This window comes from Canis lupus, chromosome 38 (genome assembly GCF_048164855.1).
Source record: "Canis lupus baileyi chromosome 38, mCanLup2.hap1, whole genome shotgun sequence".
NCBI classification, from domain to species: Eukaryota; Metazoa; Chordata; class Mammalia; order Carnivora; family Canidae; genus Canis; species Canis lupus.
Genome location: NC_132875.1, coordinates 1254447 through 1267446, shown reverse-complemented (window position 1 = coordinate 1267446; position 13000 = coordinate 1254447). Strand labels below are relative to the sequence as shown.

General features: G+C 49.7%; 1 protein-coding gene across 2 annotated transcripts; it reads right to left on the bottom strand.

Annotated features, from left to right (window-relative positions):
* Positions 1-3179: 3179 nt before the first annotated feature.
* Positions 3180-8553, bottom strand: FCER1A (Fc epsilon receptor Ia). 2 transcript variants are annotated; one of them, XM_072815017.1, is made up of 5 exons: positions 8361-8553; positions 7922-7942; positions 6396-6632; positions 4971-5228; positions 3180-3535 (listed from the first exon to the last, which is right to left on the bottom strand). In XM_072815017.1, the coding sequence occupies exons 1-5, from the start codon at positions 8509-8511 to the stop codon at positions 3363-3365; spliced, it is 840 nt and encodes a 279-aa protein (XP_072671118.1). In that variant the 5' UTR covers positions 8512-8553; the 3' UTR covers positions 3180-3362. The 2 variants fall into 2 exon arrangements, with proteins under 2 accessions (XP_072671118.1, XP_072671117.1); XM_072815016.1 differs by having other exon boundaries at positions 6396-6650; positions 8361-8539.
* Positions 8554-13000: the final 4447 nt, after the last annotated feature.

The window sequence follows — 13000 nt, the reverse complement described above, 5'->3', positions numbered from 1 at the left end:
TGACCACATCACATTTCAGCTTCTCCGTCTTCGGGGGTCCCCCCTTCTCTCTCACCCAGGTGTTGGTACTGAGGGCACTCCCTAAGAAACGATCACATTCCAGTCCACATCAGAGTCTATTTTCTGAGGATCCTAATCTGCAATATTTTCGGGTCTCGTTTCTAGGACAGCACTTGGTCAGCCGAGAACCCAGATTTTTAGCCTTGATATATTCTAGTGAGGGCTGAAGGCCAGTGACTCCTATATATTAATTTTTTTAAAAATCACCTTATTAATTGAACTATATTTCCTGCAGCTCGATTTAGTTGGTAGTAGTGCAGTATTACCCTCTTGGAAACGGGTGAAAAAAATAAAACTTTGAACTTTTCTCAGAATCCACACAAAGTCATTCCTTTATCTTCAGGGTTTTTTTCTGTGAGCAATTTTCAGTTGCATTGCAGCCCTGGATTTCCATTCAATTACCTGGCAGTGAGATTGCTGACCACTCTCAGTGAGATTTTTAAAATTTCAAATACAGGAAAGGCTAACTGTGAGGATATGTCATTCCAATTTTCAGGAAGGGATAGAGTGTGGATGCTACAAGTGATAATGTGCAGGCTAACTCGACAGTGATCCTGGGCACAGTCGTAGGGAAAAGGTTTGGGGGTGGGAAGGCCATGGAGGTTGATGGAGCATCAGATGGGGGCTTGGGCTTGGTAACTGTCCAGAGCCAGGCAGACAACTGAAGGCAAGAAGACACAACCACTCTGCAAGGTCATCTAGGGACCCGGGCTGGCAGGTGCTTCTGCCATTCTCAACCTAAAGCTCCCCCATCTCTGGGGTCAGGGACATGATCCCGTTGTCCCGCTTCCTTTGTCATGAGAAGAGAGAAAGAGCAGAACCACTCTTCGAGCACTCAGTTCCCCAGCACACTGCCAAGGTGGATCTTTTGTCTGAGTTTCCATGCTCCAAGTGACCAGTGGGATTTGTCTTTCACTGGCCACCAGTAGGGAGTTAACAGAGTTGATTTTCAGCAAAACCAATCTCTAATTATTAGGAATTCATGATGATTTGTGGCAGCCGATTTGGAACAGCAACTGTGGGAGGAAAATTTGCTCTCTAAACTGTCCTAGGCTAAATGTGGTAAGAGATTGAAGGTAGCAGAGGAGGCCCTGAGATGGACGCAGGAGGTGGATTGTCTCCATTGCAATCACCTGTGTAAACATACGTATTCCATCTCTGCTGTAGACAAAGTGTTTGGTGTATATAAAAATAAAAACACATCCTTTTAAATGCCATATTTTAGAGCTCCACAAAATATCAAAGTCCTGATTCTCTTCCACATTCCTTATATAAGGAACAAGCAATGTATGGAGAAGAAAACAGGAAGAAATGAATGGGAGACAGAAATCTCAGACAAACCTGAATTTCAGATCCAGGGAAGGGACAACGTGTGGAGGATGAAGGAAGAACTCACACCAGCGCTCCTTGGGGCTGCATCTGAGCCTCTGAACCTGTGTACTCACCGCATGGGAAGTAGGCTCCCAAGTCACCGGGGACAGGGCATCTGGGCTCAAGGGAGCTTAGAGGCCACCTAGTCCAAACTGCTCTTTTTTACAAAGAAATGGAATCTCAGATACTAGCAAGTGACTGTCTCCAGTCACACAGTTCACGGGGGCTTGAAGATCCAGCTGTGTGCTCTCTGCAGAGCCCTTGCCAGCTTGGGTGTGGATAAAGGGGAGGTGGAGGTGAGTTGTGATATTCCAGAACCTAGAAAACCCTTCAGAAGATGTATCTCAAGCTGATCAAGCGTGGACTTTCTATCAAAGTTAAACATCTCTCTACTCTTCATTTTGGGTCATTTGGCCTCAGATCCAACAAAGGAGCAAGTCACTTGCTCTCTAGTCTGTTATGTATGATGCTGTGTCTAGGACATGGAGAAGCAAGATGTTGTTAGTGAAGACAGTGGCAAGACCATGGTCCCAGAGACTCATGGATCTTCTGTCTTCTCCTAAAGGCAGCAGAAATGGGCAGCCCGGGGGGCTCAGCGGTTTAGCGCCGGCTTTAGCCCAGGGCATGACCCTGGAGACCCAGGATCGAGTCCCACGTCCCCGCATGGGGCCTGCTTGCATCTCTGCGTCTCTCTCTCTCTCTCTCTCTCTGTGTCTCTTATGAATAAATAAATAAAATCTTTTTAAAAAATGCAGGAGAATTATCTAGAACAACACCAAAAAGCCTCCCATGGGAACCTTTCCTGGCCTGTTATTGCAGGAAAAAAAAAAAATCTCTTCTCTACTTACCAGGCCTGTTTATGCGAAGCCAAGTGACAAGGCTATTCACTGGGAATCTGGCCATTTCTTACTTGTCTAATTTGGCGTGAGAAACGTAGAGAGTATTAAGGAGATTCATTTTATATTTAAAAAAAAAAGCCTCCAATAATTCTCTCTGCTTTGTGGTCTAACAACATCTTTTGGAGAAAATGGGACTTCTCAACCTCAAGAGTATTTACAAATCTCCCCCTAGATTCACTTCCCGCTTGCGTTAGTAATTGTCCTAAATCACAGCAAAGCTGTACATACTCTGATCTCTTGTTGGCTGTTGCAGCCTCATGCTCAGCACCCACCATGTGTTGCACCTCTTCCTAATTCTTTCCCCAAGTCCCATGTGTAGCTATCTCCACGGGCAAAGGTGGGGCGGGGGGTGGGAGAGCAAAATTGGGTCTTTGCCTGAGATCCGTCTGTTTTCAGAGCTGAGAGTTTTGGTGAGTATTATTTGCTAGGATTTCTCTAAGACACCCCGTTCAGTTGCTGTTAGAGGGGATTCAGGAGACGAGTTTGGGAGACGTTAGAGGGAGAAACGATCACAAGGGAATCTTGGACTCAGCCTCATCCCTCGAGTCCTGGGGCTCAAGATTGCCCCCGATTCAGCAAGCACTACAAGCTCATAAATGGTATGTCGAAATGAGAGCATAAAAATGACCCATCTCACCAACATCCCCCCCACGTCTTTGTAGTCCTAGTCCAGACTTCGAGTGGTTAAGAGAAAGCATCTCTACTCTAGAACTTCGTGGTTCTTGCCTCTAGAAGCACAAAAGAAATTGGCAAGCCTCGCGTATTTAGAAGCATCATGTTACTGGTTTCGTAGCTGTTTTATTCAAATGGCACTTGTCTTTGCCAGGTGCCAATAAATGACCCTACTCATTCTTTTATTTATCTAACTGCCGTTTATTGAGCACCTACTATCACATGCCACTTAATCAGTTTGAGTTGGTTGAATGAAGCAGTTCCGCAAAGCCATGACTGCAGACCTTCCCGTGTGCATCGTGAGCTGCGTCTGACGATGGAGAAGCGATTGCTGATGCTGACGTTTCTTAAGCAGCGGCATCAGTTCTTTCCGGGTTCTGGCTTTTTGTTCTTCCTGGTCCTCTTAATCTGCAAGAGCACTGTCAACTGCTGCTTGGTCGAGATAAACAGTCCTGTGTCCACAGCAAACAGAATCACCACCACCAACGGGATCAGGAATTGTAGCCCGGAGTACTTGTTTTGCTTGGTGGGCTCTAGACGCAACAAGAAGCAGAAGTCATATGAGGAGCTGATGACCGGGGCTCACGACTTCATCCTCCCTCCGAGAAGGACCTGGCGTGGTCCTCCGTCCAATAGCGCTAGCGTGCTAAGGCCTCCAGGACCAGAGAGCAGCACCCATGGATCTGGGTTCCTCTGTCTGCTTCCCGGAGGCCCTAGCCTCCTGCCATCCGCCCCATAGTCCCTGCCTCCAGCTCCTCCAGCCAGTGTGCCCAAGGTGGGGAGGTCCTAGGAAAGGTGACCCCTTTTCTGGAGCTCAGGGACCAGCGCCCCTATGTGACTTTGGGATGGAAAGGAGACAACGCATGTGGGGGTGGGGCGACCGGAGCCTCATTTCTGATCGCTCATCATTTACCACCTGAACCAAGACACGGGGCCAGATCTTCTTGAAGCTGCCTTCCAAGTCCCTCTCTTGTGATTGATTCTCTTATTCTGTCTACAAGGTGCTGATTTTCATGATTATCCTAGAATCATAGAGCCCTGGAACATCACAGCCAGAAGCCCCTAGAGATCGCCTAGACCAGCAGCTCTCGGCACTGGCTGTACATGAGACCGTTCCCTGACGGGCTTTTAAAAATACTGATGCCCAGTCCTCCAAACCGATTAAATCCAGATCTCGGGAGATAACATGCAAACATCAGTATTTTTCAAGTTCTCCAAGTGGCATCTAGACCAAGCCTTTGACTTTACAGATAAGGATCCCGGAAGGCCAGCGACAGTTAAATAGCACGTCGGTCTCAGACCAGGTAGCAGAAAATTGACAATAAGGCTTAATTCTGGCTTCTGGTCTCATGATTTTTTAGACGGTATGAGCCAAGTCAGCCAAGCAAAAAAATCTGATTTCCTCCGAGCAAGGCAGATATCTGAGAGGCTTCCCTCTCTTCTCTGCAGTTGGGAGGGAGCATCTTTCTCTTTGGGCCTGGAGGCGGGGTGCCTGCCCGGTGTCCCTCGTAGGCCCATCTCCTCCCAACTGGGGCACCCAGCCCACGGCCTGCGGGTCTCCCTCCCTCGCCCTCCTCCTCGAGCGCGGCGGCGTCTTCAAGCTCCCCACAGCCTTCATCCCTTCAACTCTGAGACTGCCTTTCAACCTGATAAGCATAAGTGTCCTCCCCAGGAGCCACAGAGGACTTTGAGATCAAACCAGCAATTTCGTCCGTTATGCTTGGGCAGCGCTTAACAGGCTACGCATCCATTTCCAGATACCACATTTAGTCTTCATGAAAATTCCACAGCTTGAACAGGTGTCACCACTGCCGGCAAACAAACAAGGCCTCGGAGGCCGTGGCCCAGGCCCCTCCCGCGGCCCAGGGGACCCATGAGGCAGAGCCACCACCCCGCGCCGCTCCAGCCCCAGGGGTCCTCTCTCTCCCTTCCCCGGCCACTGGCCCCCCTCTTTCTTTACCAGCTCACCTTTTTTCACAATAATGTTGAGGACTTTAGAGGTGTAGCCTTTCTGCTGGATCTGGCCTGAGCAGGAATAGTTGCCGCTGTTTTTGGTTGTGACGTTGCTAATGGAGATGTTGAAGTTCTCGTACCAGTACTTGATGGGGATGCCATCCTTGTAGTAGGTCACCTTTGTGAGCCTCAAATTCTTCCAACTATGGCACCTGATGAGGAAGCTCTCACCCTCCATCACCACGTTGGCAGAGGCTTGAAGGATCAGCCACTCTGAAGAGCGTGTGTTAGGTCACGTAACAGCACACGGGTGGGTACATAGACACAGACAGAGGTAGACGTGGTCACGCACAGAGGAAGCGTCAGGAACCACGGCTTATCATTAACCCACTTCTTGGCCCGTAAGGTCAATAAAAGAGGAAATCTGAAACAATGCTTAGGGTCTGTCCTCTATATCAATAAACCCTCTCTCCTCCTGAAAAGTGACTCTGGGGCCCTAGAACCACTCTGACGCTCCTGCTGGGCCCGTTCATGGACGGCTTGAGAGCCGGTGCTCCCTTCAGCTCCGTTGGTGCCAGTTCTGGTCATTAAGAGGGAATAAAATTGTTCTGTCCAAGGAGCCCTTGCCTCAGAGCAGGTCTGCTTTGCCCTCTTGCGTCTTGGGGACTCCCTAGTCCTACCATCAATCGCGGTGAGCTCCAAAACTTCCCCAGAACATGCACGCCACCTTTCACGATGTGTGTGTAGTTACTCGCTTAGTGTCCTCTTCCCCATGTGGCTCCACGCCTCAGGAGGCCCAGAGTCAAGTCTGATCCTTACAGGGTATCCCCAGCGCCTAACACCATCACCTCAGAGTGCGTAGGCACCCAACAAATACTCGTTAATGATGAGTTCGTGGAATGTCAAGGGTTGGGTTCCCTGGCTAATGTCGTTGTAAGAACTGAAACGCACTAAGAATCACGCAAAGTTGAAGCAGACACGAGATTTGTTTTTGAGTTAAGAGCGGAGCCTGTAAGGGATCTACATGGATGTCTTTCAAAACCAAGAGTGCTGACCTAACGTCCAGGATGTGGCACATGGAAATGATGGAGCAAATTTTAGAAATCAGACCTTTTGATCCTGTTTCGGATGTTCAGCTCTTTGCAACGTTCACATATCCAACATGTCCTTTGTACGTGTCCTATGCTTCTGCCCCAACCCGAAAAGAGAGGTGAGGTGGGGTGGAGGGAGAGCACCGGGAGGTGGAGATAGCCATGACCGGGGAGGAAGGCAGGGCTGGGCAGGAGCGGGGGTGGAAGGAGAGCGGCGGGCGGGTCCTGAGTGCGAGGCCTGAATCCCACCCCGGTGTACTAGGCCCTTGGAGAACTTGATGCCTCCCTGGCTTAGGATGAGCCATTCCTCATGTGGGAGAATCCATCTTTCCATAGTCCCAGAACTTACCTGTGAAGACTGTTAGGTACACAGGATCACTCAGGATGGATCTATTTTCCCGACACCTGTACTCCCCACTGTCCTGGATTTGGGCTTTATTGATGTCCAAACGTGAAGTCGTCTCTTGCAAAGTAGTGTTGTTGTGGAGCCACACAGCAGAGTCGACTTCAAGGGAGTTGTTCCCAGTACATGTAAGAGTCACACTGTCATCCTTCAATATTGTATTCCATGGCGGGTTCATGGACACTGTAGGTTTCAAGGTATCTTTGAGGAGATCAAATTGTGGAAAGAGGTATAAGGGAGGGGAAAAGAGAAAACTGTCCAGGCTCTGGAGCACAGACACGGCAACAGCGAGACGGTCTATGTTCGGTCCACCCTTGTAAACTGTCCTGAGTCCTAGGCTTACGGAAGGAGGACTCAGTGCTGTGGCCCCAGGGAGTTTCCCACCCACGAGGAAAGACGGGACAGGAGTGTAGGGTATTAAAAAAACAACCAAAAAAATAAAATAAAAATAAAAAAACAACCCAGCCAGGGAGGACTGCAGCTCCTGGGCAGACAGAGGCGAGGTCTGTCCTGTTCAGCCCTAGCTCAGCACAATGGCTGGTACATAGTATGTGTTCATTAAATATTTACTGAGTGGATGAGTGTGTGAATAATGGATGAATAAATGTGTTGGACTCGATGAAACATAGTCTCTCCCAGCTCTAAATTTTTATGACTATTTAACTGTGAGTGCATACGGAGTCAAAAGTACACGTCAATTCTGGAAGGAAGTGAGAAGCGCCGAGAGAATCAGTCTTAATAGGTTTTCAGGAACAAAGAGACGTGGAACAAATTTGACCAAAGCCTAGAAGTGCTGGACAGTGATGAGGAAGGGTTCAGAAACAGGGCTAGGCTTGGACCCAAGGGGCTTGGGTTAGAAGCTGGCCCTTGGCTAGCCGCGGGACCGCCAGCAAGGCACTTAATCAGACAAAGGCCTCAAGTACAAAATGGTGACAGGACTAAGATGATGGTGTTTTCAGAATTGAATGAGGTCATTCACTTCTGAGTGAATGAGGCACTTCTGAGGCACTTAGGTGTTTACATGTTCCATATTTAGATATTCCACAGAAAATGAACTAGGGGTGTTGGAAGGGGAGGTGGGCGGGGGGTGGTAGTGACTGGGTGGCGGGCACTTAGGGGGGCACTTGATGGGATGAGCACTGGGTGTTATTCTATATGTTGGCAAATTGAACAAAAAATTTATTATTTATAAAAAATAAATTTATAAAAGAAATATATATTCCACAGAGATGGTTGTTGCATAAAAAGAGTGGTGGTGTCTTAAGGGAAGGAGGTGGTGCTTTAGAAGCTGTCGAAGAGGGGAGAGAAGGAAGACAGGCAAGATGCAAGTGGGGCTCAGGTTGGACGGGGAGGGGCAGACGCCTCATCACCAGAGAGCAGAGGAGATGGAGTGGAGGGAAACAGCGGGGGCGGTGGGGGGCGCATGCCCAGCCACGTTGAGGCTGACAGAACAAGGACAAGGACTCACTCACCTGATGACATGACACCTGGAGCTGCAAAAGTCCAGAGAGGAAGAAAAGTTAGTGGCTGCACACACCCTTCTGGGACTCCCAAGGACGGGGATGTGGGTAATGATGAGAGTTTCATCCAGAGTTTTAAGGGCCAACCATCTTCCCAGGAACCTGACCCGGGGAGAGTAGGAGCTCCTCTCTTTCCTCCGTCCTCCCTCCCTTGCCCTCTGGGAGATGCCAGAGCGATTGCAGGGACTGGCTTTCAGGCTGGTCTTGCTCAGCCTGCTTTGCCCTGTTCTCCAGCTTGTGTGCACGACAGATTCCCCGTGAAATGCCCCGTGGTTTGCACGGAGCTTAGAAAAAGTCACCACAAAAACGGCCAGTGTTCTTACCCCAGCTGCTCCCCAGATCCATCTCAGCCCCTCCGGGGGAGGGGAGGGGTCCCTGAACCTCTACTTACAGGAGAGCAGCAGCGCTAGCCACAGCAGGGCAGGGCCTCCCATGGAAGCAGGCATCTCCTCGTGGCCCCCACGTACGACTGGACTGGAGAGACCTACAGCCTTAAAAGAGACTTGAAGCCAAAAAGGAGAAGGAAATGTTTTCTGTATCATATCTGGTTAACTCATCAGCTGTGCCTGGGCTTGCCTTCTCTGGCGATAATACTCAGAGCGCTGCCTAATTGGGCAATTTCACATTTGCCACTCAGCGCTCTCCGTGCCAGGCCAGGCCAGCGGTTGCTGAAGTCTGGTTGTGGTTCTCCGGAGCCACCATCCCTCGTTACCTAATTTCCTGCTGGTCCACGAGCCCACCGGTCCACGCGTTTCCATCTTATTCCCTGAGGATCCACGATCCGAGCAGCCAACCTGGGGATATTTTCAGGCTCCTTCTCTCCCACTGAGTCTTGATGGAGCTCCCAACCCAGGACGACAGATATTAGACCATGACTTACAGGGATCTGGGTCTAGTCTATAATTTATTTCCTTTTCCCAGCTTTTATCCATTTTTATGTTTCTAATCTTCTAGCACGGCTGTCCTTCCTCCCACACCAGTTCTGTTCCCACCAGGGCCCCTTTGACTAATTACTCCGTGTTTTAGCTCCAGGCCAGAGCTGGTCGCCTGCCCCTAGGGTTGGGTATTGATGACGATGCTGGAGATGATAGCTCTGTTAATACCTGTAGTCATTACCATTCACAAGGCTTCTTTCACACGCAGTACTTATTCTCTTTGGTCCTTGCCAAAAATCGAAAGTAGGCAGGGCACTGAGAGGTAAGCAAGGCGCCATTCTATCACACGGCGGTGCCTTTCCTCACCGACTGTGGCCGCAAGTCTACCGAACTGAACATACAGTTCCTCTGCGTGAAGGCCTACCCATACTCCCCAACCTCCGTGGAATTAGAGAATTTGAGGCAAAAAGATTCGTAAATAAAAGGTTCCAGATAAGAAAGATTGGTGACCGGTTGCAGGCCACACAATGGTTTAGGGACAGATTTTCTTTTTTGTTTTAAAATTTTATGTATTTATTCATGAGACACACAGAGAGAAAGACAGAGAGAGAGAGGAAGAGACACAGGCAGAGGGAGAATCAGGCCAACGTAGGGCCCGATCCCGGGACCCCGGGATCATGCCCTGAGCTGAAGACAGACGCTCAACCACTGAGCCACCTGGGTGTAGGGACAGATCTTTAAAGAAGTCAGCAAGTTATTTTGAAAAATGCAAGTTGTTTGTATTTAAAGATCCGAATTTGGGATCCCTGGGTGGCGCAGCGTTTTGGCGCCTGCCTTTGGCCCAGGTCGCGATCCTGGAGACCCGGGATCGAATCCCACATCGGGCTCCCGGTGTATGGAGCCTGCTTCTCCCTCTGCCTGTGTCTCTGCCTCTCTCTCTCTCTCTCTCTCTCTCTCTGTGACTATCATAAATAAATAAAAATTAAAAAAAAAAATGTAAAGGTCCGAATTCAAACGCTCCCAGCATTTATGTCATCAAGGTTTACCTGTAACCTACAGACAATGCTGGCATCGAGATCACAGCTTTAGTATGAGGTGTTCAGTTAATCAACAGGTAAAGTGCATCGCATAGCACCTGGTATGTAGAAGAGGCTCAGTAAATATATCTTCCCCTCCTTTATCAGCAGGGCTTATTAAAGACTCTTAGGAAATGCGTGCACTCAACTGGGTTATGGCAGTGAGTCACCTACTTTGATGTGATAACCGGTGTAGTTTGCATAATTATGCAATGTCACTCACCTCTGTTACCATGATGAAGAAAGCATGATAAGGAACTGAATGTAAGAAGTTGTTCAACCCGGATGGAGAGGAAGAGAAAGAAATAGGAGAGATGCCATTTGTGGGTTCTGTTGGACGGCAGTAGTTGAATAGCAAGATCCTGGAAGAGACCGCTTTGCTGCACCGCGTTGTTGAGACTGTGTCCAGGGTACTTATGGGAGATTCCTTTCTCGCAGGACAGTGATCCTACAATGACACTGTCCTTTGAGGACAAATACCTTCTTGTGACTCCCATGGTGTCTTTGAAGCCTTCTTCCTAAGATTCCGCACTGTCCCAACACCTCCTATTTGAATGGGAGGCGGGGTGGGGCCCAAGGAGAAGCACTGTCTCCTAGGGGGGAGGGTACAGGCTTTGTGGGGAGAGAGACCACGTCCGTTTGCTGCACCATCCTAAAGCTTTTGCTCCGGCGTCCGTCCTCAAAATAGAGGTAGTGTTCTGGCAGTAGGGAGGGCAAAGAGTTCGCAGATTCAACGAAAGCAGTTCATTAAAGCTTAAAAAGCAAATCAAAACCACTTTGTCCATCCGTCCCTAAAACAGAACCAAAAGTGACAACCAAACCAGCAGCGTCAACGTCAGGAAGAAGGAACCATCCCCATCATACACAACCACAGGTACCCAAGAGAAACAAATTGGCGAGAAGGTGAAGCAGTAGCTCCGCTCCACCGTGAAGGAACGGGTTGATGCGCCGGTTGACTTCCATACATCCTTCACCTTATACAAAACCCAGGTCCTCTGAATTTTACGTGCATCCTCTGGGTGGACCGTGCCGTTCACTTCCTGTCTCCTGCCTGTGGAGGTCAACAAGTGTGCTCCCCGGGACCAGCAGATTGGGTCTTCATCTCACCTCTTCCTACAAGCTTTACCATCTGGGCGTTCCTAAGCAGCTTCTCTATCCCAAATTCTGACCTATTGTTGGTTCTTGGAAAGCTGAATTTGCACTTCACTCGGTAGCAGTAGAGAAGGGAAACCCAAATGGTCACACATGGACTCCGGCGCCTGCGAGCTGCGGTGTCTCTCTGCAGCTGGATCCAGAGTGAAAGGCTTTGGATGGGAGCTTTCATGATTTGGGATGGGGCAGCCCATAGGGCCTCTGGGACTTTGCACCCTTCTCCAAAATTGGGAAGCAAACAGAAGGGCCGATTTGTTGGCTTCTTCCTCTCTGAGTTCTCTAGCACAAAGCAAGGTCTCTATGAAACTGGATGTGAAATGATAAGAGCAAAGTAGCTGTCTGCTTGTGGTGTGGATGCACCAGATGAACACGCATCACCCCCCGAGGACTAAGCATGCAGGATGACTAATTTGTTTCGGTCTTACCAACTTTATGTGGTTCAAGAACAAGGAAATTAAAACACAAGGAAGTTGGGCGACCCATCCAGGCACGCAGCTGCTCAGTGAAAGAATTAAGATTTGAAACTACGTGGTCTGGGTAAAGAGCCTGTGCTCACGACCACGTCCACGTCACGCTCATCCACCCCGTCTACACAGTGTGTTCGAAGCACACCTGAATCCATAGGCCCCGTGCAAAAACTGTGTGGATTCCTAGGGATCACTAACCCACAGATGGAAAACCATGAAGCTAGTCCAATCTCTTGTCCTACAATCTCTTTTCTTGGGTTCACAAAATGACGTATCGATCCTCGGCCACGCGGTGCTGTGGGCACGGTTGCATATATTCATTATGTGTACTTACAGGTGTGCCCGGAGAGAGGAGAGGGATTCTTGCCTTTCAATCCAGATTCTTAGGGTCCAGGGGGTCATCAGCTCTTTCTGCTGCCAGGAGGGGAGTCTGCTCAGGAAGCAGTACTCGCCAGCAGGTGCTGCCGGCCGGGTGAATTTGGGCAATAAAGGCAGTGGCTTTACTACTCTTTTATTCTTGTCTCGACATAAGCCTGTTGCCCGCTTCGTGTGGATCCAAAAGACGTGGACACTCCCAGGGCTCCCAAAGTAGACACCAGTGAGAAGGAGACGGGGACATGGGTTATGGAAGCCGCAGCGTTGGGTGTGGACAGAGATCTTCCTCCCGTCACCCCTCAATGCAAAAAAAAAAAGCCCATCAGGAAAGAATCCCAAAGACGATCTTTTCCATCTTTAGACCTGTACTTCTGGGATCCCTGGGTGGCGCAGCAGTTTGGCGCCTGCCTTTGGCCCAGGGCGCGATTCTGGAGACCCGGGATCGAATCCCACATCGGGCTCCCGGTGCATGGAGCCTGCTTCTCCCTCTGCCTGTGTCTCTGCCTCTCTCTCTCTCTGTAACTATCATAAATAAATAAAAATTTAAAAAAAAATTTAAAAAAAAATTAGACCCATACTTCTTTCTAACAAAGGAGGGACGATCGGCCAAGTTTTTCACAGAAGTAAATGGATTTGAATGGAGACCAGACACAAGATATATTTTAGTACCTGCTTTTAATAAAACATGCTATTGCTCAAATTCAAAGGTGACCGTAGTATTTGGATTTTACATAGTGACACGGCAAGAGCTCATGCCCTACGGACCGTGTAGGAGGCCGACCAGGTATCTGTAAAAGGCGGCCCAGGGGCCAGAGGGCCGCGTCCCGCACAGGCTCACAGCGTGCGGCAGACTGGGGAGAAGGTCTCCTGACTAGAGCCACAGCTCTTAGGTGTCCCGAAGACTCAACTACAGAGAAAGCGCTTGCACAGGCTTCGCAGCACCCATCAGGGCCGCCGGCTACCCCAGCCCGAGGCCTGGTCCCCCGCGGTGGCCTGGAGACGCGGCCTGGGCCACTGAGCGTCACCGTAGGTGCCCGCTGCCCTGTGACCCCCCCGCAGCCGGGCCGCGCCTCTCCCAGCGCCCGC